The 27,013-nt window shown below is 52.5% G+C and overlaps 13 protein-coding genes across 13 annotated transcripts; 6 read left to right on the top strand and 7 right to left on the bottom strand.

The window, feature by feature from the left end:
- Positions 1-593: 593 nt before the first annotated feature.
- On the top strand, positions 594-2,288 carry DACRYDRAFT_110076 (uncharacterized protein; the record flags this gene model as incomplete). Its single annotated transcript, XM_040768992.1, has 4 exons — positions 594-941; positions 977-1,202; positions 1,253-1,446; positions 1,539-2,288. The coding sequence occupies 4 exons, from the start codon at positions 594-596 to the stop codon at positions 2,286-2,288; spliced, it is 1,518 nt and encodes a 505-aa protein (XP_040626256.1).
- A 258-nt stretch (positions 2,289-2,546) lies between these two features.
- Positions 2,547-3,965, top strand: DACRYDRAFT_23914 (uncharacterized protein). The gene is made up of 5 exons (XM_040773460.1): positions 2,547-2,853; positions 2,908-3,104; positions 3,163-3,352; positions 3,405-3,479; positions 3,532-3,965. The coding sequence occupies exons 1-3, from the start codon at positions 2,574-2,576 to the stop codon at positions 3,349-3,351; spliced, it is 666 nt and encodes a 221-aa protein (XP_040626255.1). The 5' UTR covers positions 2,547-2,573; the 3' UTR covers position 3,352; positions 3,405-3,479; positions 3,532-3,965.
- Positions 3,966-4,295: 330 nt separating this feature from the next.
- On the top strand, positions 4,296-6,507 carry DACRYDRAFT_23913 (general substrate transporter). The gene is made up of 3 exons (XM_040773459.1): positions 4,296-4,893; positions 4,944-5,961; positions 6,013-6,507. Exons 1-3 carry the CDS (start codon positions 4,506-4,508, stop codon positions 6,182-6,184), a joined length of 1,578 nt encoding a protein of 525 aa, XP_040626254.1. The 5' UTR covers positions 4,296-4,505; the 3' UTR covers positions 6,185-6,507.
- Positions 6,508-7,328: 821 nt separating this feature from the next.
- Positions 7,329-9,055, bottom strand: DACRYDRAFT_23912 (uncharacterized protein). Its single transcript, XM_040773458.1, has 8 exons — positions 9,020-9,055; positions 8,799-8,964; positions 8,707-8,743; positions 8,633-8,657; positions 8,556-8,570; positions 8,134-8,503; positions 7,916-8,085; positions 7,329-7,867 (listed from the first exon to the last, which is right to left on the bottom strand). Exons 2-8 carry the CDS (start codon positions 8,938-8,940, stop codon positions 7,475-7,477), a joined length of 1,152 nt encoding a protein of 383 aa, XP_040626253.1. The 5' UTR covers positions 8,941-8,964; positions 9,020-9,055; the 3' UTR covers positions 7,329-7,474.
- Positions 9,056-9,303: 248 nt separating this feature from the next.
- Positions 9,304-10,478, top strand: DACRYDRAFT_17510 (uncharacterized protein; the record flags this gene model as incomplete). The annotated part of the gene is made up of 2 exons (XM_040771290.1): positions 9,304-10,335; positions 10,383-10,478. 2 exons carry the CDS (start codon positions 9,304-9,306, stop codon positions 10,476-10,478), a joined length of 1,128 nt encoding a protein of 375 aa, XP_040626252.1.
- A 72-nt stretch (positions 10,479-10,550) lies between these two features.
- DACRYDRAFT_118088 (FAD/NADP-binding domain-containing protein) lies at positions 10,551-12,781 on the bottom strand (the record flags this gene model as incomplete). The annotated part of the gene is made up of 9 exons (XM_040770521.1): positions 10,551-10,645; positions 10,693-10,740; positions 10,791-11,038; positions 11,089-11,122; positions 11,174-11,253; positions 11,311-11,425; positions 11,475-11,582; positions 11,629-12,174; positions 12,226-12,781. The coding sequence occupies 9 exons, from the start codon at positions 12,779-12,781 to the stop codon at positions 10,575-10,577; spliced, it is 1,806 nt and encodes a 601-aa protein (XP_040626251.1). The 3' UTR covers positions 10,551-10,574.
- Positions 12,782-13,266: 485 nt separating this feature from the next.
- Positions 13,267-15,695, bottom strand: DACRYDRAFT_110069 (voltage-gated potassium channel; the record flags this gene model as incomplete). The annotated part of the gene is made up of 8 exons (XM_040768991.1): positions 13,267-13,323; positions 13,376-14,261; positions 14,317-14,371; positions 14,420-14,469; positions 14,518-14,908; positions 14,956-15,170; positions 15,221-15,489; positions 15,543-15,695. 8 exons carry the CDS (start codon positions 15,693-15,695, stop codon positions 13,267-13,269), a joined length of 2,076 nt encoding a protein of 691 aa, XP_040626250.1.
- A 326-nt stretch (positions 15,696-16,021) lies between these two features.
- DACRYDRAFT_90457 (NADP-binding protein) lies at positions 16,022-16,980 on the bottom strand (the record flags this gene model as incomplete). The annotated part of the gene is made up of 4 exons (XM_040776954.1): positions 16,022-16,039; positions 16,091-16,250; positions 16,301-16,826; positions 16,884-16,980. 4 exons carry the CDS (start codon positions 16,978-16,980, stop codon positions 16,022-16,024), a joined length of 801 nt encoding a protein of 266 aa, XP_040626249.1.
- A 128-nt stretch (positions 16,981-17,108) lies between these two features.
- Positions 17,109-18,907, top strand: DACRYDRAFT_118087 (uncharacterized protein). The gene is made up of 8 exons (XM_040770520.1): positions 17,109-17,267; positions 17,317-17,380; positions 17,430-17,559; positions 17,623-17,795; positions 17,847-18,176; positions 18,382-18,566; positions 18,622-18,750; positions 18,805-18,907. Exons 3-8 carry the CDS (start codon positions 17,498-17,500, stop codon positions 18,832-18,834), a joined length of 909 nt encoding a protein of 302 aa, XP_040626248.1. The 5' UTR covers positions 17,109-17,267; positions 17,317-17,380; positions 17,430-17,497; the 3' UTR covers positions 18,835-18,907.
- An 80-nt stretch (positions 18,908-18,987) lies between these two features.
- DACRYDRAFT_82492 (uncharacterized protein) lies at positions 18,988-20,488 on the bottom strand (the record flags this gene model as incomplete). The annotated part of the gene is made up of 7 exons (XM_040776574.1): positions 18,988-19,114; positions 19,161-19,375; positions 19,426-19,558; positions 19,614-19,822; positions 19,876-20,088; positions 20,136-20,294; positions 20,345-20,488. The coding sequence occupies 7 exons, from the start codon at positions 20,486-20,488 to the stop codon at positions 18,988-18,990; spliced, it is 1,200 nt and encodes a 399-aa protein (XP_040626247.1).
- Positions 20,489-20,752: 264 nt separating this feature from the next.
- DACRYDRAFT_82489 (kinase-like protein) lies at positions 20,753-21,875 on the bottom strand (the record flags this gene model as incomplete). Its single annotated transcript, XM_040776573.1, has 5 exons — positions 21,632-21,875; positions 21,407-21,580; positions 21,286-21,354; positions 21,039-21,233; positions 20,753-20,983 (listed from the first exon to the last, which is right to left on the bottom strand). The coding sequence occupies exons 1-5, from the start codon at positions 21,863-21,865 to the stop codon at positions 20,753-20,755; spliced, it is 903 nt and encodes a 300-aa protein (XP_040626246.1). The 5' UTR covers positions 21,866-21,875.
- A 1,280-nt stretch (positions 21,876-23,155) lies between these two features.
- DACRYDRAFT_82487 (WD40 repeat-like protein) lies at positions 23,156-25,570 on the top strand (the record flags this gene model as incomplete). Its single annotated transcript, XM_040776572.1, has 5 exons — positions 23,156-23,482; positions 23,537-24,193; positions 24,242-24,895; positions 24,945-25,041; positions 25,101-25,570. The coding sequence occupies 5 exons, from the start codon at positions 23,156-23,158 to the stop codon at positions 25,568-25,570; spliced, it is 2,205 nt and encodes a 734-aa protein (XP_040626245.1).
- Positions 25,571-25,834: 264 nt separating this feature from the next.
- DACRYDRAFT_110063 (ribosomal protein S5 domain 2-like protein) lies at positions 25,835-26,993 on the bottom strand (the record flags this gene model as incomplete). The annotated part of the gene is made up of 4 exons (XM_040768990.1): positions 25,835-25,936; positions 25,987-26,142; positions 26,202-26,661; positions 26,722-26,993. 4 exons carry the CDS (start codon positions 26,991-26,993, stop codon positions 25,835-25,837), a joined length of 990 nt encoding a protein of 329 aa, XP_040626244.1.
- Between the last annotated feature and the right edge of the window lie 20 nt (positions 26,994-27,013).

The following is a 27,013-nucleotide window of genomic DNA, read 5'->3' as shown; positions in this document are numbered from 1 at the left end:
ATGAACGAGTCAATCCGGAAATGAAAGGAGATTATTATACGCATTGCCGATGTGTCACGTCGCAATCCGGAGTAGGTTGTCCTAATCGACGGAGATAACAATGGTCCAGAAATGGGAAACCAATCATTGGTCTAGATCTGAATGGTCTAGATCTAAATGATTTCTGGGCCAATCGCGCCCCGATTTTGTTTGTGGAGACGATCATCGGCAGTGATCGTCGAGAGACATTTAGGGGTTAGGGGTGCACGATAAGACATGCACACTGACGTCAAGAGAAGTCATCACATTCCTCACCGTTTCTGGACATGAAAGATTCGAAATAGTATTGAAAAAAAAAAAGTCATTCTCGTCCTCACCCCTAACTCCTATATCCCCACAATCTCTTCACCTGCTTTGTTCCGGAAAGTCGAGGCTAGTTGAGTCCACGTGACTCGAGAAGGCTCCTGTCTGCCTCCGGATGCATGTACTCCACGCGTTTTCCTCCTGAACGTTTGCGTACATAAGGCAGCCTGATATCTCCCTTCAACCACCATTCCAAAGCTCCCTTCCGCTTTCTTATCCTGGCTTCTCCACCACCAAATCCGGATCTCATCATGACTCGTAACTCATCCGGAGGACCGCCCCAAACGCCTCGTCGCTCTGGATCCTGGTTCACCGGCACCCGTCCGGTTACCCCGGGGTCTCCCATGCGTCTGTCGACACCCTTGCCTCCCACACCTTCCCCTTCTGCTCCCCAGTCTCGACGGCATGCCTATCATCAGGCATGCGCTGATCCGGACTATCCTCCCGAATTTCTCCCCCCTCGCTATCAATCTCAGTCTGGATCAACCGCCTCGAAGAGATCCCCGACCACTGAGCCGCAGACTCCGAGCTCCAGACCCACGCCGGTCTCTGCTGGACATCAGGAGGAACCTTATAAAGGGTCTCGTCGGGACGAAAGGGTACAATGGTGCTAATCAGTGGTACCCTCACGAAGACTGTCGGGAAGGAGTGGAGGCCAACGCCGTGGGGACCTCCAGAGCCGTATGGCAATTCGTATCTCATCGGAAGCCCTCTTTCGGGCAAGCCTGATCCCAAAGGTGACCAGACCTCTATGATGGTCATTCCTCATGAGCGTCAGGTCCAGAACCACGCCTGGGGTCTGCACAATCCAGAGAATTGGTACTACGACGCTCCTTTGCATCCAGATGGAAAGCGCCACGGTAAGCCTCTCCCGACAATTACTTTCTATTGCTTGCTCACTCTAGACTAGTCCTCCCGCACATTTGCTTCTTCGACCCTCGTCCAGAGAATTCTATAAATCTAGTGACCTTCGGGATGGTCGTCGGTTTCCCGTCTCTTTACTGGAGAGAACTTCCTCCTGCCTTGATGAAGATCAAGCCCCCCATCCAGAATCGTTTCAATAAACCCCTGAAGGGCCAACCCTTTCTTACGATGCGTGAACGTGTTCGCGACACTCTCCCGATAATGCAAGGTGGTCGAAACAATGCTCAAGATGCGCCTGGCCTTCATATGCATCCGGAGCTGATTGGGTTCAGAGCACCGCTGCCGACCGTGTCCTGAACGAAGGATTTCACTTCCACTTCATGTCAACTACTACCACCGGTCCCGACTCCACTCCCGAATGCTGCACTGTGATCTCGAGAAACGTGTGGGAATGTCTGGAGATCATGGGTGCTCTGGAGCAAATAAATCAGATCTTCCGGAGGAAGCTGATGTTTGCTGCTCGAGACTACCGCACGAGGCAGTTTGGCAAGTTCAACAATTCCGGCAATCAGGTTGAAGTCAACACGGTCGTGACCGATGCCGAATTCGACACTATTGGTCCGGACTTGCCTTCTTTCGATCCACCTCGGTCCCGACATGGCCTCTCCGGTGCGGAAAGGAGGCCTCCTCGGTTTGCCCCACGCCTCACCGTTCCCGATGACCCTTGGTACTGGCCCACCCTTCCCGATACCATCCGTGCGGCCATCCGGACATTCGAGTTGGAGAACCATCTTCCCGGAGATGATGCCAACGATTATCTACTCCGGAAGGCCGTGGTAACGGCGTATTTCTTCCGGAACCCTCGCAGCTGGGCAGAAAGTCTGTCTCCCGTTCTGAAGGTCGAGACCCGTCACAAAGGGGTCTTCCGGACCTTCGACTATGGTACGATCCTGAGAGCAATGTATCAGGCGAAGTTTTTCCACTGGGCTGATCATGGCATTGTCGGGACGGGAGAGGGTCTCTTTTTCGAGAGGAATGATGATGACAATGTCCCTCATAAAGAAGAGGATTTGTATTCGTAAAGGGACATGCGCCGAGACATGCGTTTCTAGTTGTCTTCCTCTGCACTCCTCCCGAGACCTGTATTCCTCTTGTTCCATCCCTCTATTGACTAAAGATTAGTGATGCGTATGTACTAGTTAGCAGTCTCCAGAATGAAAGGCTTCCGCTGCACGTGCTCCACAGACGTTTTGTTGACGCAGGGTCTGGATGGTGCTTCTGTTTTCACGGAGCTCACGCGTCTGCAACCGTTCGTCCTTCCCGACTCTCAATTTCTCTGCACTATTCTCAAGACGTCATTGCTCTCAATGTCTGGAAACGATATAAATCCCTCGACTTGGGAGAAGAGAAAGGAGAAATGGTCGGCAAACCGCGCCCGTCAAGACAAAGCCCATCAAGAGGTGCTCCGGATTGTCGCTGCCTTGGATGAAAGCATATGTCGTGGCGCTGCCGCCTCTGGAGTCTCTGAAGAGGGGTTGAGGGAGGTAATCTTTGGGACACAGAATCTGGCTCGGTTCCGGAGGAAGCGAGCCCCGAATCTGAAGAATGTTGCTGTCCATCTCACGAAGGTGGACTTGCAAGCCAAAGGTGCGTTTTTTCTCAAATCTCTCCCATTCCAGACCGTTGTTGACCTTCCTTCAGGTCTAGAGTTCGATCTACATCTTGCTAAGCCGGATTGGGAACTATGCCTTGCACAGCTCCAGGAAGATGCGGATGCCGCTGCCTCAGGACGAGACGTCTTGAAGGCCCGTCGTGATGCAGAGACCCAGCAGATTCGAGTGTCCCGCAAGGCACGGGAGGGAGATCAGACAGCCACAACGTGGGCACTATGGCAAGAGGTTTAATTCGTGCTTTCTACTCTCGAGTTCCTGCTTGCCAGTCTTACTCCCGGCACAGGCACATGCTTTTAATGTCCGGACGAGGGGCCATATCTTTGGGTTTACCGTTAAAGGCTCCCCTCTCGACTATGGCGCCGCACAGTTTTTTGGTGACGATGTCGGGGAAGCCTTCCTTCGTCAAGTTCTAGGGAAGTCAGGAGAAGAATTAGCAAAGGAGTTCGAGATATTTGCCATTCACGGTTCCTGAGGTATGCCTAACATGTTTATCGACTCTTGTGCTAGTCTTGACCTTCTTGTTAGGCATTGCGTCCAGAATGTTGGACCGAAAGCTCGAATTGAAAGCAAGTGTCCGGAAAATGCTCTTGAATGGCCTGCGTGAGATGGTTTCCTTCTCCACGCTCAGGACAATACTCACGTCGTCTCTCAGGAACGGTTTCACACAACGACGCAGCCATGATGCAATACGCCAAATTCGGGAGGAACGTCGAGGACGTATATGGTGTCATGCTGGAGGGCTGGCCAGGCGGGCGGATCGAGAATCCTTCCAGTCTGGCCATGGCAGAACTGGAGGTCTTGCATACGGCCCTTCTGGAGGGCGCTTGTCATTTCCGGCCATTAAATGACCAGGACAGGCTCCGGAGGCAGCAGGAGCGAGAGGTCGAGAGAGATGTTGCTCGTGGCAAGCATCTCCAGAGAGCACAGGTGACCACTGCTGTTGAGGGAGGGGTCGTTGTTGGCCCCAGTGCTGTCCTCCCGCCTCTCCCGATGGGCAGTAATGGACTTGCAATTCCGCCTTATCCTTGGTCTGGAGAAAATAATGGTTTGCTACCTACATTCTAGATACTTGGATAGTCTAATAATCAGTGGTTTGAAACTTACCGTTGCTCCTTCTGGAACGTTATGTCATTTGCCTTTGACCCATTCGGCTTCCTCGTCCCGATGCTCCCGAAAATCAGGTGCCCCCCCCTTCTGGAAGCGCTTTGCTGCACCCCTGAGTATCCGGCTGGATCTTTGCTGGACCCGCATTTTCACCTTCCAGTACCGATTTGTTCCGATCCGACCGGAGCAACCGAAAATCAATTGTAACGCCCAGGAGTAAATGGAACTCGCCAGGAGCTAACAGTCTAAGGGGGCTCGCTTTGCGTTTCTCACCGGACCGCCGTTGACCTAACTGAGCAATTTTCGGACCAAGGTGATATTGTGTCTCGAAATGTTCAGCTGATCACCAGCACGATAGGTACGCAGATGCGGAGAACAGTGGGGAAACCAGAATTGGCAATGCAGCCCTGGAATGCTATAAAGCTCGCGATATTTTTGGTCAAGGGGATTCACCGCTTCTTTTGACGCCTGATCGCATAACCACCCCCTTTACATATCTATCACCAATCCTGTCTATCAACCATGCCTGGCAACAGCCTCGCCCAAAGGCTTGCCGATCAGTCGCACATCAACCACCTTCTCTCTCTGGACCATGTACCATGGTACAAAAAGCCTAACCTGCGCCTTTTGTATCTCTGCATCGTTCCCGCCGCCCTCGGTGTCGAGATGACTTCCGGCTACGATGGCTCGGTATTGAACGGTCTTCAAGCAGTCCAGCCATGGTTAGATTACTTCCATAACCCTCAAGGCGCAATCCTTGGCGTCATTACTGCAGCCTTCTCTATTGGCGCGGTCATCGCACTTCCTGTCGTACCCATGTGCAACGATCGCCTTGGTCGAAAGCCTTCAATTATAATTGGGTCTATCATCATCTTAATTGGCGTCATACTTCAGACGTCATCCGTTAACAGTGAGATTGCGACCCTCTTTGCCTGGAATCGTACTAATTAATCCTTGTAGTTGCAATGTTCCTTGTTGCTCGTCTCTTCCTTGGTGGCGGAATTCCTTTCGCCATTGGTGGAGCCTCGCAACTGATCTCGGAGCTTGCATACCCGAAAGAGCGCGGTGTTCTCACAGGCCTTTTCAATGAGTCATGGTACGCCGGCTCCATCATCGCTGCCGGCGTGACCTTGGGCACATTCTCCTGGACCAACGACTGGAGCTGGCGGCTTCCTTCGCTGCTGCAGTTCGGCCCGTCATTCCTCCAGCTGGTATTTATATGGTTCATTCCCGAATCACCAAGGTGGCTGGTAGCTAAGGGTCGTGAAGAAGAGGCGTACGATATCTTGGTTAAATACCATGCCGAAGGCGATCGTGATAGCCCATTCGTGGCCGCCGAATTCCAGGAGATCAAGCAATACATCAGACAAGAAGTCGAAAGCGAGAAAGGTGCTTGGATCGACTTGCTGAAGACGTCTGGCAACCGCCGTCGAGTACTTATTGCGGCTTGTGTTGGTCTCTTCTCCCAGTGGTCAGGCAATGGACTGGTTTCCTATTACCTTGCTAAGGTTCTTGCTACCGTCGGTATCACGGTCAAACGTCAGCAGAACATCATCAATCTCGGGTTGCAATGTTGGAACCTCATTACAGGCGTCACCGGCGCCTTCATCACACACGTCCTAGGTCGTCGCCCTCAATATCTCATTTCGTACACTGGTATGTTGTTGGTTTTCATTGCTTGGACAGCCGCTTCCGGTGTATTTGCGGGCGATAACAGCAACAATGCTGCCGCGGGTGCTGTTGTGGCCATGATCTTCATTTACTATGCGTTCTACAACACAATGATGCCATTAACCTACATCTACATCATCGAGATCTATCCCTTCCTCACTCGTGCCAAGGGCGTCGCCATCACCCAGACCTTCTCCCGTGCTGGCTCGGCCTTCAATCAGTTCATCAACCCGATTGGTCTGGCTAACATCTCATGGAAATTCTACATCGTTTATGTGGTATGGTTGGCTTGCGAACTAACGATCATGTGTGTTTGCTCCCTTCTACTGTGTCTGCAATTGACCTGACGAGTTCTCAGCATTATTTTCTACCCAGAGACCAAAGGGCCGACGCTGGAAGAGCTGAGCACACTGCTAGATGGCCCTGACGCTCAGCTTCCAGACCATTTCAAGGAACGCGGCTCCCACATGACCGACAATACATCCGAGGGCGAGAAGGTTGAGAGAGATCACATGGAGCAAGAGGTCTAAAATGGAGGGTTTCACGAGCCTTTTTTTAATTCAAGGTGTATGGATGACAGTACAAGTGGCACAACTCGGGTTCTTCTGGTAATCTTGTATTGAATCGTTCTTGAAATATTGTATAGCTCTTTATAATTTCTCCAGCAGAGGCACGAGCTCTTTCCAGGTGTTTATTGTGTATAAAGTATTTCTTATTTTTGGAAGCCCGGAGGTCACACCCTGCTCCACCTGAATGCCATTTCGTTGACACGTCTCCATCAACCCCTTGTCATTTCCGACAACAACCCCGACATCAGCTTCAAGCAAGCAAGCAAGGTCCGTCCTGCTGTCCCCAGCATAAACCACTATCCCATTCAGATCGTCCATGGGTTGACTGCTCCGATGCCCAGTTAAGTCGCGAAGGACGCGTAGCTTATCATCCCCGGTGACAATCTCTTCCCCCTTCCTCTTCGTCAAGCTCCCCGTGCCCTTGTGATCTTCATCCATAACCACATCATTTGCACGTATGTCAACCCTCTGGAGAATATCGGCGTTGACGAACCTCCCAAGCGCGGCTCTGACCAGTACCGTCGACCATGTAACAGAGATGACGCCGATCCTCGCCCCTTTCTCCAGCGCCTTGCTGAGCAAGTCCGCAAGTCCCTCAGCATCACGCAGCTTTACGAACTTCGCCTGTGCCTGGATCTCCGCCTCCGTGACACCCACAAATAGCCCGGATTGCTCAACCCGCTCGACGGACGCCAGTTCGACGGGTTTAAGCGACACTAGGTACTCCAACTCTCTGTCGAGGGTCTTCCTTGGGCCAAAGGTTGCTGTGTGGCCGGCGAAGTCCTGCATGTGGGCTTGGCCAAAGCGGGACCATGAAGGGAAATTTGGGGCGCAGAGGACCGGCCTGTCCGAGGTTGATGTTGGCTCAACGCGTTGAGAAAGATGGGTGTGATGCATGTAGGCTGCGGAGGCAATCAAGTGCAGAGTGTCCTCCGTAGTGATCGTACAGTCGAAGTCAAACAAGAGATGCGACACGCGGCGTGTCATACTTCTGCAGGTAATTGGCGAGAAAATGGAGAACATATAGTCAGACGTATGAAGGCGTTGGCTAGGGTCTGGTTGTGCCCCTGGCCTTGTAGGGAGGTGATCAATCATTGAGGAACATCGGTGGAGATAATCGTATAGTATCCCGAATGTAAAACACTATGACAAATAAGTAGCGTATTCTAGTCCGTGCGATGATATAGCGTGTGATCAGAGAAAAGGAACAGTTCGAGTCCAGGTATAATCTCCACTTGTAGGAGTTTTCAGCTACAGGAATAAAGCTGCACCAAGAGCGATGGCACCAAGGGCGAACACGGTTTGGCCAGAGATGCGAAGGCCAGCTGCACCACCTTTGGCCGAGCCAGCCGATGGGCTCGAGCTGCTGCCGGAGCCGCTGGGGCTGGCAGTTGAGCTCCCGTGAGCAGTCTGGCTCGCGCCTGTTTGGCTCGTCGTGCCGTTGGATGAGCCATTGGAACCACTGGCCGCGGTACCAAAGTTGGAGATGAGTGTCCAGGTGTTTTGCGCACCTGGGTTAGCCTGGCCAAAAGGCATGTAGTAGACGGAGCCGGAAGAGGTGAGCTGTACAAGGGCGGAGGTAGAAGCAGCGAAAGTCGAGGCGGTGGTATCAGTAGGGCCGGTCAAGGAGATGGTAGAGTTGTTCTGCGCAACGGGTCAGCGGGGCACGCTTTGTTTAGTGGAGTCACCTACCTCAACGTTGACTATGTAGACGGCAGAGTTATCATCAGGGATGAAAGCGAACTGCTGCTGAACGAGGTTGTTCGGGTCAAAGAAAGAGGTAACCTGGCCATGTGTCTCCGGGAAAGTCTGGGAGCCGCTTGCGGCAGGGTAGCTCTGCACTTCAGGTTGGAAATATGAGACTGGACAAAATGAGTGCTAGCTTGATGTCATAAGGAGGCATGGCTTACAGTGGATAACGAAGATATTCGCCTGTCCAGCCTGGTTGCCCGGTACGTCCAAGAAGTGGATGTGGTTCTGAGCAATAGCCATGACGGGCTTGTACCCGGTTGTCTGGAAGTTTGGTGCCTCGACAGCTTCCCACGCTGTCGGACCGGTAGCGGTCTTGGTGATCGTGCTGTAATCCAACTGGTAGAGATTTCCACCCGAAAGCGCATAGAAGACGTTCGTGTCATGGTCGAGAATTGATACGACAGAGTTGGGATCGACGCCTGCTGTGGTCACTACCGACATCGACCAGGAGTTGTCCGTCGCGTCGTAGATGTAGACATTCGCGGGGTTGGCGTTGTCGGCACCTAATATGTAGATGGCGTTGTTGTACTACGGAATATCAGTCTGAAACAGATGTGAACTAGGAAAGGAGGTTGCTTACTTGCGAAAGAAAACACTGAGCGAAGGAGCAAAGAAAAGTCAGGGCCGAAAGAAAGGTGCGTCATTGAACAAGCACACCTGGGTATTGGTGCCATCGAATGGTCTATATAACGTGATCAGCTTACGGTTCAGAGAAGGAATTGTGCACTAACGGTCTGCCAGAAGTGGCGATTGCCTGTGGGTTGGGGCCTGTATTATAGCGTTTGCTCAGCAAAGCAGATTTCATTATGCGACAGATACACACTATTCCACGAGCTCTGTGCGCCCACATTCACATCCTTCCCATTCAAGCCAAAGACATAGAGGTTGAAGTTCGAGTCGAACTCGACGCAGGGTCCGGCGAAGACTGCTGCTGGAGCAAGGAGGGACAGAAGGAGGGAGAGCATCTTAATGAGTGTAAGGGTATGCAACTGTCAGGAAAATGTCAGTGATAGATTACGTAGTAATAAAGATAATGGTTCCTACAAGGATATCGACAGCAATTGTAAATAGGAGAAGAGCAGGCAGAGGGAGGGGAACAAGGTAGAGATAGAAAAGGCACGGGATGGAGGGGGTCAAGGCAACACGTGTGGCTGTATATCCTCCATGTGCATAACATTCCCAGCCATCCCTGATTCATCCCTTGATATCCCTTGTCTTGGCTATTTTTAGCCTCCGCCTCTGAGAGCCATCCCCTTCACGTGACTGGCATTACCTGTGACTCTTTATTCGCACCACCTTCTTTCGTCCTCTCTCAAGATATTGTATCTATGAACAATAACTATGACGACCCCATCGAGGACGATATCGACGATATGGAAGAGGTCCAAACGGACGACTTGGCCGCATTACCTCAACATTTGCGGGATGAGATCGACCATGCATTCGATCGCGCCGCGCGTGCAGTGACTGGGGAAGAGGACGATGACTCTGGTAGGAGAAGGAAGAGAAGGAAGCTAAACTCTGGCATTCCATCACCCGTGGAGGACATGGGCGGCGGGTTCCTCGTGTCTGAAGAACCTGGCGGATTTCTTCCATCAGACGAACCTACGGGTTCCGATCCCTCCAAGTCTCACGGGAGCTTACTCTATCGCTCGCCATCTTTCCCGTCAACATCAAGACAAACTCATATACCTATCTCCCTCGTGTCCCGCGCTCTCAAACTTCTCCGCCTGCCGGTGGACGACGATGCAGTGCTGGCCACGTTCCGAGAGGCGGCCACCGGATGGGGTGAGAGGGCTGGCAAAGCAGAGGAGAAGGGGGTGAGCAGGGAGGACTGGAGGGCAGTTTGTGCGGTCTTGATTGGCCAGAGGGAGGAGGGCGAAATGAAACGGGATGATAATGACGAGGAGGAAGATGAAGAACCGGAAGGCGAAGGAGGTTTCATGATGGACGAAGAAGAGGAGAGCGACCTCACGGATGACGAGGAAGACAACTATCAGCCGGAGGACGACGAGCAAGGGTCATCCCCCAGCTCCGACCAAGGTTCGGAGTACGAAGAAGCACCCGCATCGAGTAGCAAACCATTTAAGGACAAGAGGAAGGCAAAGGGCAAAACGCGCGTCAGGGATCAGGAGCTCGAGCTGTCCGAACTAGGCTACGCAGACCTTTCTGTAAAAAAGAAGCAGGAGGTTAGGGATGCGTTCGCCTTGTTTTTCGAAGAGGAGAAGGGAATGAAACCCAAAGATTTGAATGGAAAGGGGAAGCAGAGGGAGACCCCGCCGCTGATTACACGGCGTATTGGTGCTGCGGACCTGGCGAAGGTGGCCAAACTCCTGAATGAAAAGCTTTCGGCCGAGGAGGTGAGCACGTCTATGTCAATGTTGAACTGACAATGACAAATTGGAAGATTGAGGAGATGCTGGAGATGTTTACCAGCGCTGCCGATAAGACGGTCGGTATCCAGGACTTCTCAAAGATCATGATCAGAGGGAACGTCCTATAACCTGGCGGCAAGGAGTGAAGGAATAAAGATCTTACTGCTGTGTTGTGCTTCTGCCAATCATGTGTCATTGCCCCTACTAAGAGATATCAAATTGTATTAGTCTTCTAGGCGGTTCGTGAGGAGTCCTTTGGCTGTAGCCAGCACTTGGAGAGCAAGTATCTTGGCATCTGTTCACGCTCAGTGCATGCTTCCCTCTAGAACCTGTTTAACCTACAATACCGGGACATGCCAAAGTCTCCACCAGCGTACCAGAGGCGAGGGTCTGAACATGCATCAGGTCCGAAAAATGGCAGCGAACATGCAACTAAGTACGACCGCTGTTCCGATGCATGGCCCTCAGGTGGTTCTCGGCATCCAAGCCCCAAACGTCCTTCAATTTCGTCCCAATTTCGTCGCCCACAATTTTCCGCGCCGCCTGGCTCATGCTTTGCAGATTGTATCCGGTAGCAAATACGACGAGATCTGCGTCCAGGGTCGTCCCATCGTCGAATGCCAAGCCGTCAGTCGTGAAGTGGGTGATCGGAACGCCAGCTTTCATTTTGATTTTACCATCGATGATGCTGTCATACTGTGTCAAGAACACAAGCTAGTTCGGTTTGAACACACTCACAGGTCGGATCCGCCGACATCAATGTAATGTCCACCTGAGCAAGAGATCAGCCTGCAATCATTTTGACGAATGGATTTCTATCCACCTCCTCTGTTATACACCGCATCCATTGGATCCAGATCCGCAACCAAGAAGCCAGCCTTTCTCAATGCCTCATATTTCTTGCTGACCAGACATACATGTGAGTTGAAACTCGATACAGAAGCCACCCCCGAAACTTACTCTAGCGCTTCACTCTTGAGCGCACGTCGGCTGAGAGTTCGACTGACGGGGATAGGTGTAGATTCCCAGATCAAATCCGCGATCTCAAGTGGGGGACCATCCGGTCGGAAGACACCTGTTCCGTGTTTAGGCCTATTCAGGAGCAACTCATAGAACAATTTTACGCCCATAGAAAGCCTTCACATCCGAAATGGAGAGCACCATAGTCGGGCTCCGTTGAACTAGTGTGACTTCGGTCCCGTTGTTGCAAAGATCTTGGGCAATGTCATGACCTGAGATACTCAGCATGACGGGCCCACTGGGGGAGGGCTCGCGCACCTGACGCAGCTGCACCGATGACAATGGCTTTCTTGTTTTTCCAATGGCTTGCATCCTTATACGCCGAGGAATGAATGACCGTGCCTTGATAGTCTGCCTCCCCAGCGACGTATGGTACGGAGGGGGTTGCTCCGTTTACGCCGGTCGCAAATACAAGTTGATCGGCATACATCTTCTTCTTCGTTCCATCTTGGGAAAGGATATCGACCGTCCACTTGTGTGCTTCTTCCGAATAGGTCGCTTGAATAGCGCAAGATGAAGTCAGGATGTTAAGATGCGTAGACTTGGAGTAGCTCTCCAAGCCATCAGCAACCTCATACAAGCTTGGATAATACGGAAAGTCTGCAGGCCAAGGCCGGTAAGCTAATTGACCTGTCGGAAATGAGTGTGAGGATATAGCAAGCATTAGGGATAACTCGCTGTAGTCCTTGGATAGATGCAACCTGAGGGTGTCATAACGACCACGCCAGTGATCCCCAACTCTGTCACCCCTCTCGACTACTAAGGTCGACATCCCCAAAGCACGGAGATTGGCGGCAACTTGTACTAAGCAAAATAGTTATTCCCTAATTCATTAGCATCCTTTCATGTACGCACGGCCTGCCTGACCCGCCCCAAAAATAAGCACTTCAACCTCATTCGGTACCTCCGTGGTCTTATCAGGGGAATCGAGTTTCGACAGATCACGGGTATGATCAAGCAAGTCGTCCATCTTGGTGAAGATCGTCCACGCCTTCCATTCGCCTTGCTCCGGTACCAGCTTCACGATTCCCGAGCATTTGGCTACAGTCGTAGTAAACTTGAACATCACTTGAATATAGCCAATCTGTGGTCCCATTGAAATTACAGTAGCCGAGACCAGCTGAAATTCGCGAGGCTTTCGGCTCTCAATCGCTTTGCCGAAGAGCGTGTCAATAGTCGACATGCATCGTGCGGTGCGGTGCGCCCAAGTCAGAGCAAGGTGATCTTTCCACCAAGCATCACAAGAGCTGACAAAGAAGCGCGATAGGGACGAATCTGTAGAAGCAATACTAGCAAGCGCATCAGAGAATCGAGCTAGCCAGTCCTGAGCCACGGAGTCTTCATCGATAGACGAGGGATCCAGCGGTGCACCAAGGATGGGCACAGGAACAGGAACGAAAGCACTAGCCATTACCGAAAAGTGAACGCGTCGCGTCGTCCAAATCAGAACTTCCAGGTGCACCAAGATGTGGGTGATTTGTACCAAACGGCTTGCACTATTCGATTTTCATGGTATTTAAAAGGCAGGGACGCTAAGGCCGCATAAATCCACTGCATCGTACCCTTACAATACTTCCTGGAGATTGGCGGCGATAACCTTGGTCCGGACCGCATCTGACGCTAAGGAGCAATGTGAAGAAGCTCGGTACTTTGCCGAGCTTGCGAAGTTTATAGAGATGGATGATGATGAGATTGGGGGGAAGAAAGACAAAGGGGAAGAGTTATAAGACTCTCCTTCTGACGCGGATGCTGACTAAGCGAGAACTGCACGTGATTGTAGTTTCATTAGAGTTATTAGAATGGTTGTACTTGAGAGTGCGGTATAATACACTTGAGCGTGCTGATGCAATACGAGACTGTGTGTGAGTCCGAAACAATTGCAAATAACCTCTGATGCTACAGTGCGTCCTCTTCAATCGCCTTTCGACGTTCAAACAAGAATTGTTCACGACCCTGTCGTACATTAGTGGTGAGATTGTTTAGAATGGGATGACTGGCAACGGACCTTCAGCTTTCTAAGCCGACTCCCCAGGACAAGCATGGATGCAAAACACTCCCGATACCTCCCAATTGCCCTCATCAGCTCTCTCCCTGCAAGGGGCTGGAGCACCAGCTCGGCTTCTCTGTCCACCCGCTCCCTCATCGCCCTATGCGCATCTTCATCCATGTGCGGTGCGTTCGCGTTCATCGGATCCCGCTCTGCTTGCTGATCAGCAGCCTTATCCGCTTCTTCATGCAAGACCGCACGCATCTCCTGCAACTGGACATGCCAGTCAGCTCGGAGAAGGATCTGAGCACTGGAGTCTTGGGGAAGGGCGTTGATGAGCAGCCGTCGAGCTACGCGTTCTAATTCAGCAGCAGTGTCGAGCAGCTGAATGGTCAGCTCGCGATCTTCGTCCGCCATCTCGGACACGGACTCAGATGAATCAGCATCATCGCCCGGAATTGGAACCGGGGGTTCGCCCGTCTCTTCTGTCTCTTCTGGAGGAGCGCTGGCTGGGCTGGATAACATTGAGAGGTTTCCTTCGCTCGGTACACGGTCCATGCCCTTCTCTTCATGCCCGACGGTTTCGTCCAGAATTATGTTCGAGGCAGGGGAGGGGTTACGCCCATTCTTCACATGACTGACATCTCCATTTTCGGGTCTCTGCCGTGGTCCGGTACCTTCCTCCGGCCCAAACCGCTTCTCCAAATCATTTCTTTTCCAAGACACGTACTCCGCGTGAGAAACGACATCTTTCTCTTTGGGGGTAATGGTTTCCTCATCAGGCGCTTTCCATTTCCCGGGATCTTCCCAAGCTTTACGCTTCAGGTTCTTGTCCGGCTGGCCTTCGGAGATGCGAGAGAAGATCCCTGCGACTGTCTGGACGGCGAAAGATGTCATCACTGGTCTGGAACGAATGGGACTCAGTCACTGCACGGGACATGATATGGCCCAATGCTTACACAGCCAACAGTGCGAATACAATGAAAACAGTGCGCCCCGCGGCTGTTTGAGGATCTTGGGAGAGTCAATTTGTCATACACCCGGAATAGATACCCCACTCACGGACGTCGCCGTATCCAATGACAAAGAAGAAGACATAAACGAAATACAACCTAAATAGGAGGTAAGCAGGATTCCCTTCTGCAGATGTACGCACTCACCCCACGCCGTAAGTCCATCCCTCAATTCTCGAGAATATCGCCGCTCCTGTGACCCAAAATGTGAAGAATGCGCCCATGCTCCACCCGAGCTCGGTTGCATGATCTCTCCAGCTCCGTTTTTTATGCAGCTCTTCCAGGAACTGGATCTCCGCCTCCAACGATCTCGGGTCTGCTTGTTCCTTCTGCGCTAAACGCCGCTCACGCTCGAATTTGTGACGAGTGCGTGCGAGACGCTCTTTATGCAAGTTGGAGAAGAAGGTGATGAGGATACCGATCAGGGCGGTGAGCTCGGCGATACCAATTAGAGCTAGAGGAAACATGATGATCCGCGTGGCGGTGGTGGTGGGGTGAAAATCGCCAAAGCCGATCGTGGTGAAGGTTTCCACACTGACTGCGGGGGATTAGCAGGGATGCTTTGAGAAGAGACGGAGCACACACAATAGATGCTCTGCAAATACGTCCAACCTTCCAGCCGGGACATGATTCCTGCTGTTCCGCCGACGATAATCGTGAAGGAAAGGTTGTGCAGCATGAAATGGCGGCCGTGTCGCCTGACCCTTCGAGAGTATGCCTCGGCAGTTTTCGAGACTGTGAAACCCCAGTGCCAGAGGAGAAGGAAGGTCACAATCGAGCACATTATGAAGGCAACGACTCTGGACGAATGTCAGTCGCTTCCTAACACATACAACAATAAGATCCTCACGCGGCCCAAAAGCCTTCACGGTATGAGTACTGGGGTGAATTCCTGCTCAGGATCCCGAATACGATCAGGTTGCTGAGCCCAATGCACCATTTCACGATCCAGCAGATGGTGGAGACATGGGTGGCAAGACGCCAATACTGCTCCCATACGAGGAAGCGGACGAGAAGGAGGGAGTCGGCAATGATGGAAAAGGCGAGGGAGAAGCCAGAGAGCACGAGTGAAGCGGTAGGGTCGGGTAAGGGCTGGCCGTTCGAGCTGTACCAGGTTTGCTAGATGACCACGGTCAGAGCTTGAATACCAGACCAGGTATTAGATCACGTACAGCGAGGGCAGGAATGTCAAGAAGGATACTGAGAGGCGCGATGACGGATGCTAGCAGCGGACATACAGTTGCAAACGCTGTTGCCCTATGCCATAGGCGTTGTTTAGAGTACCATGGGGGGTCCGAGTCGTCGAGTATTTTGAACTCAGGCATTGAGTTATGGTCGTTGTCGATGACGGTAGAATAGGATATATTGTCTTGAAGCTCGTGGGTGTCATACCTCACCAAAGTTGTCATACTCCTCTTTCCAAATGAGAAGTGGGACATACGCTGCCCATTTTTGGAGGTACTAGTGAATGATGTCAGAAGGGGGCTGGCCATGATCGATCCCGCGTTTCATCACTAGCACAGCTTGTGCCTATGTTTAGGCCATCATATCTCTGTCCCTTAAATTCTATCCAAAGAACAATGTTCAGATCCCACGGATCTACACACGTTAAAATCTCAATTCGTTCCTGAACAACAGACATATCCGCTCTTCAACGACCCAAAAATCCCTGTTTCACCAGTCAGAACCTCACGAGCCCCACAAAAGGAACACAACTCACCCCATCAACAACCATCACCTCTCCAGATATGTATTGGCTCGCTGCACTCGCGAGGAATACAGTCGGGCCAGCGAAATCGGCAGGAGTGCCCCATCGGCCGGCGGGAATGCGCTCCGAAAGTTGACGGAATTGAGTTTCGTCAGCCCGAAGATCGGCGTTGCTGCGTGATCCATATCAATATCTCGTCACCCAAAACCGAGAGCTGCATACATTTCCGTGGCGATGTAGCCCGGGGCGATTGCGTTCACTTGTACATTGTGCCTCGACCACTCATTCCTGAGTGCCTTGGTGAGCTGCCCAACTGCCCCCTTAGAGGAGGCATATGCAGGGATGCTGACCCCACCAATAAATGTCGTCAATGACGCGATGTTGATGATCTTACCTCGGTGACGGGGAACCATGTGGCGACCTGCGGCTTGAGACACCAAGAAGAGCGACTTGAGGTTGACATTGATGATTTCATCCCATTTCTCCTCAGGAAAGTCCACTGCTGGCGCACGATATTGCATTCCCCCGCAGTTGAACAAGATGTGTATCTCTCCTCCCATCAGCTCCAGCGCCCTGTCGAACAAAGTTTTGACCGCTTCCAAGTCTCCCAGGTCGCAAGGCAGGATCTCGCATCGCACGTTTAGAGTGCGGATCTTGTCTTGCACGGTGGTGTGAGCAGGATTACGCTGGGCGAGGCAGATCGATGCCCCCACTTCAGCAAGAGCGATCGCACAAGCTTCACCGATTCCTAAAGGCGACTAACTCAGCCTATCACACGAATGTCTTATCTCATCTGCCATGTTACCTCGCGTGCCCCCAGTGACGAGGGCAACTTGTCCCTTCAAGCTGAAGAGCTCGCTCACCGGAATGCTCGGGGTAGGTTCATACTGCGCGTCGGCCATTCGTATGTCGAATGCGTTGCTGTCGCTCACACCAGGCGAGATAGTTATATACAGCACGCCCTCCAGAGGCAGGTCACATCGATCGGTCCGGGTTTCGCATGGAGGGAACAGCGCGTCTTCGGCGGAATGGAACCCCGAGGTACATGCCAACTGGGGCCGTTTTGTTATGAACGCCTTCAACGCGTCCTGCGTTGACTGATACCCCTTTCTTCTGTCATTCTCAGTCCCCGTATATTCCACGCTCTCTCGGAGCCAGGGGGATATGTCTAGTTTCGCTAGAAGAGTTGGCGAGTCAACCACTTTGCATCGAAGACCTCACACCTGACATCACTGTAGTGTCTGGGAGCAAGGCGCGCTTCAAAGACAAAACGCTCAACGTCGACCTGGACCTTGTCTATCTGTAATCATGCGTCCTTGTCCTTGAGCCATCATTACTTACATCAATACAGCACAGATAGGGTAATGATAATGGGTTTCCCTGCTGCCGGGATGGTTGCAATGTATCGCAATTCGCGACATGACGTTCGCAAGTTCCTCGAGCATCGACATGCCGACAAGTATTGGATATTCAACTTATGCGTTGGTTCATGTCTATACTCCACTTACCCTCGCTTATGTTCTCCTGGAATATTTATCTATTAGCTGTCCGGTCACAGAGAATGCCTACGATCCCGCCTTCTTCGGCGGACGTGTTTCCCGCTACCCGTTTCCCGACCACCACGCCCCTCCCCTGGCATTACTTGCCCTCGCGGTGAGGGAGATGCAAGCTTGGTTGCTAGGCGACCCAGACAGAGTGATTGTTGTTCACTGCAAAGGTGCGAGATCCTATTCATCTGGTCGGCATATATTAAGTGAACGGGACCCAGCGGGAAAGGGCCGCTCCGGCACTATCGCTTGTGCCTATCTGCTTACACTCGAAGCCCCTCCAACCGGTCCAAAACTACAAAAGAGCATGACAGCGAAAGAATGGGCAGTAAGAAGAGCTGAGGAGTTGTTGCGGCTGGCGGAAGAGGACTTGGAGGAGCTGGAAGATTGGGAGGCCCAAACGGAGGGAAATGGGAGTCCAACGACTGCGCGACGAGCACTCATACCGAACAGAAGGAAGACCATCAAGAATCAAGCCATCTCCAGAGATCAACCGATCGATCACGGGAGGCTATTTCCAGAGATTCAACAAGTTGCGATCTCACACACTCGTCCGTTTTGCCCTCACTGGACAGTATTCTGGAACTGCATACGAGGCGGAGGATGGAACCGAAGAAAGAATCAAACAACACAGATGGGCTTGCCGTGAAACATAATTTTGGAGTGTCGATTGCCAGCCAGAGGAGACTTTTGCGATATTGGGTAAACTCAAGTTCTTCGGAAAACATCCGTCATGAGTGACGGTGAAAACACCAGGCTTTGCTAGTATCCGGCACGTCCCCGCCCCGAGTATGGTCAATACCCGTTGTGCCACAGCATCCCGTCATCCTCAAATCCATCACGATCCGCCTAAGATCCACCTCAACCGTGTCTCGAACCGGTCTCTCTCGCCGATCCCCGTTGCGAAAATCAAAGAGCGAGGTGTGGGCATGTCTCTCCAGGTACGACCAGTGATTTGAAGATATGCTGGAGGAACAGGAAAGGAAGACACGGCAGGCGGAGAAGGGACTTAGGAGAAATTATGAGGCAGGCGTCTTGGCCTCGGAGTTGAAGAACGGGGAATGGGATAAGAAAAAGATGATCAGGGAGTTTGGAAGGCTAGAAAGGTCAGCCGTCGTTGAAGAGGTAAGATGTGTTTTGTTTCTTCCGCATATAGCCACTTATCATGCCTGCTGACAGGGTGGCATTCTCACCTTGGTGCCGGGATAATTGATGTAGAGACGGTGCTGCAATGGGCATAATGAGAGCGAAGGCTGCTCGTGTATAAACGTGAGAAGCAAATACCCCAACTTGTATTACCAGAGCTACACTATCATACAATATAGCACCCTGTGACAGGTACCACATCTGGACGTGCAACTATCATGATGGAGGCTGCTGGCCGGTGGGCGCTGTGCCATACTGGGCATAGTACTGAGCATATTGCTGTTGCTGCTGAGCCTGCCACTGCTTGAACTGCTCCGAGTTGACATCGTAACCAAGGGAGGCCCTACTCGCGGGTCAGCGTTAGCTCAAATGAGATAAAATACGCGTACCAATAGGCAGTGTAGTCCTGTGAACCTTGGGCAGGTGCACCAGCGGTGGCGGCGGCACCAGCCATGCCATCCGGGGGTGGAGGCGCTGCTGGAGGAGCACCAGGTGGCGGGGGTGGGGCGCCATCCTCTGGGGGAGGGGGAGGAGGTGCGTCCGGAGGAGGGGGAGGTGCGTCCGACGGCGGGGGCGGGTAGCCGGCCCCATACCCTTGCTGCTGCTACGGATGCTTAGACACCACTATATGAATGTGAGTATTGTATGACATACCGGATAATAGCCCATTTGGCCTATCTGTTGCTGGTTCAGAGCGGTCTGTGCCTTTGCATGCTCTTCCCGGACGACTATAAGGAGGTCCTCTGCGAGCTCCTTCGCGCGAGCTAGTTGTCCCTCATCTGGGCCCCTGCGGAGAATCTTGTCAGACAATATAGGTTCTATAAGAGATCAGCGTAACACACGTCAAGTGGATATGCATGGGTTCGTCGGACTCCTGTCCAGTCTCGGTCTCGTAGAAGCCACTTCCCTGTCCCTTGATCTGAACACGGGTCTGGGTCTCTTGCTGAATGTACTTGACGAACGCTCCAGCAGGGCCGACTACCTTGGCACGCACATTGAAGTTGCGTAAGACAGCCAGTCCGATGGGCAACTTCTCTTCCGGCCATTTTCTCTGTGCAGAACTCAGTTTAGGAGACTCCTGGCAATGGTCACGATCTGTAATACCCTTTCACGACGTTCATCCCGTCGACGATCTTCTACAAGAGGACCCAATTCCTGGTTCATCAGCTCATCAATTTTGGCCACTGCCCGGTCCAAAGACTCCTTCGTCTTGGCTGACACGTGGAGGTACAACGGCGGATCGCGCTCGCTAGCTTTCGTCTTGTCGGGATACCACGTTCCCTTAGTTGTAACCGATGCACCCGTTTCAACAGAAATCTGCTCTACATGTCAGTCGTAGAATATAGGAGCTAGACGCGCCCTACCTCCTGCTGGGTGGTACCTTTCGTGAGCACATACCGATTGCGCAGATCGTTGATCTCGATATTCTTCGTGAATTCGCCGTCAAATGGGTCGTGAATAGCTGCAGCTGCCCCACCCCCTCCTCCAGAGAATTGTGCAGCAATTTTTGCAGCAATAGCGGCCTGATAGCTGCATTAGCCCGGACACAATGATCAAAGCAACATGCGTGCACCGCTGCAGACGCCGCCTCGGCTGATTTTGGCCCCTCCGTTTCCTCGTCATTTACGGCAGGAGCGCTTTCCCTCTTCGGAATCTTGTACGGTGTATCCTCATCCCCCGGTTGGTCCCACTTGCGCTTTCGGTCTGTGGTAGACATCGGTGACGGTACGCAATTTCTTCGTTGTGGTCGTTGAAGAAGGGTTCTCCAAGGTTGAACGGAACCAATTGCGAGTGGCTGTCGGAGTTACGGATAAAATGAGCTCAAGAGCATATTGTCTTATTTGAACACTGTCATTTTACTATCAATCGGACAGATGGCTAACTAAACATGTATGCGGGCAATGATACACAGGCAAAGACTTGCCAATTCACCAAACAGAAACAAAGCACGCTGTTCTTCCATATGTACCAGAGGGGATGATCATGGAGCCCAAAGGAGCGACTCAGTTTCCTGTAATACCTGCTGCATCCCCGGCCGGGCCTCGGGCTGGAACTGCCAGCATCGCAAGCAAAACTTCCACACGTCGTCATTGAGACCGCGGGCGATGACCTCTGGCTCCATCGGCTGCCTGGGGTTCTTCCTCGCACACACGTCAGTCACGATCTGGAAGGCGTTGCGCATTTCCGCAAAGGGCTTCTTGCCAGTCATGATCTGCATCGTACATCGTGAGTTATATCAGAACGTATCAGAAAGCAGAAGCATTCACCTCAAGAATAGTACGCCCGAAGCTGAACACATCACTGGGAGCACCAGGCAATACCTGCCCGCTCATCATCTCCGGAGCCATCCACCGAGCCGCAGTTGCCGCAATCGAGGTCGAGCCGATATTGTCCGATCCGACAGCTGCTAGACCAAAATCGCATATCTTCGCGTCGCCGTTCCCGTCAATGAGGATGTTGCTCTGGAGGTTGCGTATCAGACAAAGCAAGACTTGGGCGACGAATCAAACGCACTCCGCGAAGGTCACCATGCACCACGCTATTACGATGCAAGTATTCCAGTCCTCTGGCCGTGCCGCGAAGCTAGAGCGCTTATGATCAGCTGAGTCCCATTTCAGGCCATCGAAGCACTTACAATTCGGCGTCTATCACAACCCGGGTTCTTCTGGATATAGTTCACCGAGCTCTGGTTTTCCATCCACGGGGAGACCAGTGCAATAGTAGGACACTGATCTCTCGCGAGACCGAAGCAAGGAAGAACGTTGTCATGCTTGAGGTTGCGCCATAGTTCTGCTTCTTTCACGAGTCGCTAGAGCAGTATCAGCATATTCGCTCTGCTGATTAGGATGCAGGCACCCACCTGAATACGCTCTGGCGTCGCCTTGTGATCTCTTAGCCCCTTGATCGCAACGCGCCTCGTCTCCCACGCCACGCCCTTCCAGACGTCGGAAGAGCTACCACCGCCCACAGACTGCGGGTCAGTCTTACGTACCTGGCCGGTGAGATCCACCAGCGGCGGCAGGTCACCCGAGGCTTCGGACACGGCGGATAAGCCTTTGCCAAGCACGACTTTCTGCGGACTACTGACTTGCATGCGAGATAGATCCTGGGAAACAGGCATTACCCACCGGTCACGTGATAGTCCATAGACGCACCTGCTGGAGTGACTCCATTAGATCCTCTGTCTGCTCCTTGGTCACCCTGTTGGCCTTGATCTCCTGCACAAGCGCCTCGACGTTCTCCGCACGGCTGATGAGTTGCAGCAGAAGCTGCGTGTGCACCCCTTCTTCTTTCACAATATGCACCATGGTGGTATTCTGTATCGTCGTGTCGTCAGCTTATGCTGCTGTTCGAGGGAGGACAATGCGGACCTGGAACTTTTGGATTGACGTGTCCAGCTGGGAATTCAACCGAACGATATCATTTCCAAAGCTGTCGTTCCGGATAAACTGCCGTATGAAGCCACGATCCTTCCATTCCCTTGTTTTCTTTGCCACACGCTGGAGTACACTTCATATGCGTGTCACCGGGGACCACAAAATGCAGGCGATAGGACGTACAAAGTCACTTCGTCGATCGCTGCTGACATCCGTGTACCTTCCAACCCCGGCAAACTCTCATTCAGATTGATGATCAGTGTGACACATCGGTCTCTGAGATTCTTGCAGTCGTCCTAGCGATTCCAGACATGTTAGCGGGCCCCAGATGACGTCGCCGCACAGACGCCCACCTGATGCAGCTTAACCTGCTGTACGTTTAGGTATATCTGCTCGAGTAGGTTTGCGGCTGCTGAGAGTCCTGGTACGCCAGAGCACTCGGCGATGAGGGTGAGTATCTGAACGGGATCCATGGGTAGAGGAAGGGGAGAAGGGGTATGGATGGAGGGTATCGGAAGGAGAGGGTAACAAAGCGCTTGATGATGATTAACGTCGACTCAGAGGGACTCTCAGGGGTTTGGCTGGCGCTGGTGGCGGTTATTATTGTGGAGGGCATGAGAGAGGGTCTCAATCGACGTGGCAAACAACGGAGCGTCATTTTCGCCGGCGCCTAAGTCGGAAATGCAAGTAGAAGTCGAGTCTGAAGATGAAACCAGCGTATTACCTCAGAAATCATATGAAAACGGTTGTGGGAATAAATAAGGACTAGCCTGGCACTTGTCAGAATATCCGCTTGTGAATTCCACCGGAATTCTACGCGAAGTCAGTCCATTCCCGCGGTGATGCGTTATCATTCCAGTCCATTGATATGATCCACACAGCCTCTAGTGGCGGTGTTTAATGAAATTACGCAACGGGAACAAAATTTGGAAAGAGGAATCACACGGTGTTGTTTGTGAGAAATCATCCTCAGGCAACACCCTTCTCATTCCATTTCTCTGCCTCCTATGGCATCTGCAATTGACTCAAGCTCCGTAAAAGTATACACAGTTAATGGCGCCCCTTCTGCTTCGTCATCCGCACTACCTGACTGGCTCACCCGCAAGCGCCAACAAAACGGTAGCAAGCGCACACGCACAGAGCACATCGAGGGCACAATCGAGCTCGTCCAGCACTTCGAGTTTCCTGAGGCTAGCAACCGGATACGCACGACTAGAGATGGACACTTTGCGGTAGCGACGGGGACATATAAACCTCAGATGAGGGTGTTTGATTTGGATCAGCTCGCCCTCAAGTTTGAGAGGCATTCAGAGGCGGAGAATGTCGATTTCTTGGTACGCCTTCATTACAAATTATTTACCAACACACATATCTTATGGTACAACCAGATTCTATCGGACGACTGGACGAAAACCGCGCACCTTCAAAGTGATCGCACAATTGAGCTGCATAACCAATCGGGCTTTTACTACCGAACACGCATACCGCGGTTTGGCCGCGCTATCGCGTATCACAGCGCGTCGTGTGATCTCCTTGCAGGAGGCAGTGGATCCGATGTTTTTCGACTGAACCTGGATGAAGGACGATTTATGATGCCGCTTGATCTCAGCGAAGGCGGGGCAGACTTCGAAGGAGTGAACGCGATCGACATCAACCCTGCCCACCAGCTGTTCGCGTTTGGAACATCCGGCAATGGTACTGTCCAGTTCTGGGATCCTCGTTCTCGGTCTCGTGTTGGCATACTACGAATACCGCTCTCCCAGTTGCTTCCAACAGGCGGATTGGGGAGCACCGGAATGGACACCGACCCCGCCGTTACTGCCCTGTCCTCTCGGATGGATGGGCTCAATCTGGCGGTGGGCACATCATCTGGACACACATTGCTCTACGATCTCCGTTCAGATAAGCCATATGCGATGAAGGATCAGGGCTATGGACTACCGGTGCAAAGCGTGGCTTGGATTGAGGGAGGACATAAGATGGCCAGCGAGAACTTGGTCGTGAGTGCTGATAAAAAAGTGTTGAAGATATGGGATCGCAATACCGTGAGTTACAAGCCCATGCTATGCCATACAAGCTGAACATCAAATAAGCCTGGCACGAACTTCACCTCTGTTACCCCTGCGAACGATATCAACCACGTACATCACCTCCCCGGCTCGGGCCTGTTGATGCTCGCAAATGAGGGCATCCAAATGACAACCCTGTATATTCCTCAACTAGGGCCTGCGCTCAAGTGGTGTTCCTTCCTAGACAACATCACCGAAGAAATGGAGGAACAGTCGACGCGGAACGTATACGAGGACTTCAAATTTGTTGAACGATCGGAACTCTCTTCCCTTGGTCTAGACCATCTTGTCGGTACTCCGGCGCTGAAGCCGTACATGCATGGATACTTCGTCTCCGCTGAGCTGTACAGTACCGCGCGGTTGATTGCGAACCCCTACGCGTATGCAGAGCACCGGGAACGACTCGTCCAAGAGAAACTGGAAAAGTTGGCCGATACGCGCATCCGGGCGCGGAAGGACATCCCAGGAGTGAAAGTGAACAAATCGCTGGCAGAGAGATTGCGAAAGAGCGAGGAGAAGGCGGCACGGAAGGCGAAGACGGAAGGTGGCAAGCCGGAGAAAGGGGAGTTGGCCAGTGACCCGAGGTTTAAGGAGCTGTTCGAGAATCCTGAGTATGAGATCGATGAGAACAGCCGCGAGTTCACACTTATTAACCCGTCGACTGCGGCTCAGAAGGCGGTGAGTGCTATTTCACCTCGCTGCAAAACTTGCATCAATTTTACCAAAGAAGTTCCGTCGTGATGAAGACGAGAGCGAGTCAGAGGAAGAGGCTCCCGAGGACGGAGATGATGATGTAGACATGAGCGAGGAGAGCAGTGAAGAAGGTCTGCATAGATCATTGTTTACGCTGCATCCAACAGCATGCTAATCTCTTCTTCCGTAGATTATCCTCCAGCCCGACAAAAAGAACAAATCAAAGCCACCTCTACCAACCCCATCGCCAAAACCTCATCACGGCCCTCCTCTGGACGCCGACTCGTCTCGTCTTTCTCCCGCTTCGGCACTTCTCGCACATCAGACACGGGCGCAACCCTCGGCCAGCTCCGGCGCACTTCCTCCTCTCACACCCCGAAGGCTCGTCAGGTTGTGAGCCGGGGTCCGGCTGTTTCGAACGCCCGCGCGACAGCCGACGGAGGGCTGGAGATGTCCTTCATCCCCTCTTCTTCTGGAGCAGAGAAGGGCGGAAGAGGGCAGCAACATGGCAAAGCGAAGGGGAAGAAGCCCGAAATGTTTGGTGCGGGGCTGCAGAAAGGCGCTGGTGAGGAGGAGGACAGGGACATTGGACGCGGGGGTAGGACGAAGAGACGAACGGGTGTACGGAGTGGAAGTAAGAACTTTTTCAGGAGGAATTAGGGGGATGAAGAGGATGTGGGCTGGTGCTCTTTCTTGTCTTTTGTTTGACGCTCGCATGTATACTTGTTATGTTTTCTGCCATCGGATTACCTCTGGGGCTTTCTGAAAGCCTCCAGATAAGTCATCTGTGATTATGGCTAACTGGCACGATCTAATGATACAGCACGAGTGGTACGTGCAATCCTAAGGAAATCAGACGCGATGACCACCCTTCGGCACTCCTCATGAGTCACACCAAGAGCATGCACGGAGTGCTTTCCACTTTCAACTGAACGCCCCTAAATTTGAACCCAAAGATGCGATTTTCGGATCCCTCAGTCGGTCATTCAGTGCCTTCGCTAATTCCTGGCCGTGCTTCACAGCCTCCTGAGCAGCACATGTCAGCATCCTGTGTCGGCCTGAAGAAACGCACGCACGTGTAACACTTGTTTGAGCTCTGCTGGCATGATCTCCGAGTCTCCTACCCTGTGAAGGCCGCATAGGGCCCCCGAGGGTCGAACGAAGAGAATGACGCGGCAGGGGGTGCATGCCTCTTCAGCGGGGAGGGCGTCCAGGTAAAATATCGGAGTTAACTGAGAGGAGTTCAGACATTCGTCCCACGTGAAATGAAAAGAGGGACACTGAGACATACAAGATTCAAGGTGATGCAGACAGGGAGGAGCTCACGCCCCTCTAGTGGCACTCCCTCGTCCGACCCATCCTCCAGCTCGAAATCTGCTGCTTCAGGTCGGCGTAATCCACGAGCATGATCTAGCACTCCGGCCCGCTCTATCCTGAACCCCCCTAACCCAGGCCCGAGCGCGCTATCCGCTGCATCTGGCGTATCGTAAACGAAGTTTCTTGTTTTAGGCACTCGTAAATCCCACAGTGCAGCCCGAACAGCGGCAAAAAGGACGTCGGTGACGTTCCCGCCATAGGAAAGGAGCAGCGCGTCGACGGAGAGTTGCCATGCCCGACGACGAGGGACTATGAGGAGCTGTCGGAGAGGAAGAAGGGAAGGGAGAGAAAGGTAGTACGAAAGAAGGGTGGTAAGGTCGGAGGAAAGGTCGGGGAGCGTGTCTGTCGGAAGGTGTGGTAGGGCTGACGGGGAGCTGGATGGGAGTGTGTGATTGGCATTCAAGTGGAGGAAACTAGGGAAAAATAAAACGCACCATTCAACAGAGCAAACGAACTGCGCTTTTCCTTCCTGCCTCTCGTCGTCTCCGTCAACCACGTCATCTAACCTCACCGCGTCCAACTTGACCGCCACCAAGACGTCCGTGTCCCCTACTCTTGCACGCGCACTGCCATTCGCGCTGGGAACAACGCCAGTAGCAAGAGTTATAGGCCTATAGTCGAGGAGAGAGCGTCCATCTGCACGCTCTGAGAGGAGCAGTCCTGTGGAAAGGTATGAAGATTCAGCCTTTGAGAGAGGAGCGGCCATTTTTGTTGATGGTCAAAACC

Source organism: Dacryopinax primogenitus (assembly GCF_000292625.1).
Source record: "Dacryopinax primogenitus strain DJM-731 SS1 chromosome Unknown DACRYscaffold_16, whole genome shotgun sequence".
In the NCBI taxonomy this organism is placed as follows: domain Eukaryota; kingdom Fungi; phylum Basidiomycota; class Dacrymycetes; order Dacrymycetales; family Dacrymycetaceae; genus Dacryopinax; species Dacryopinax primogenitus.
Note: the sequence above shows the minus strand (reverse complement) of the source record. Positions and strands in the feature narration are given on the sequence as shown.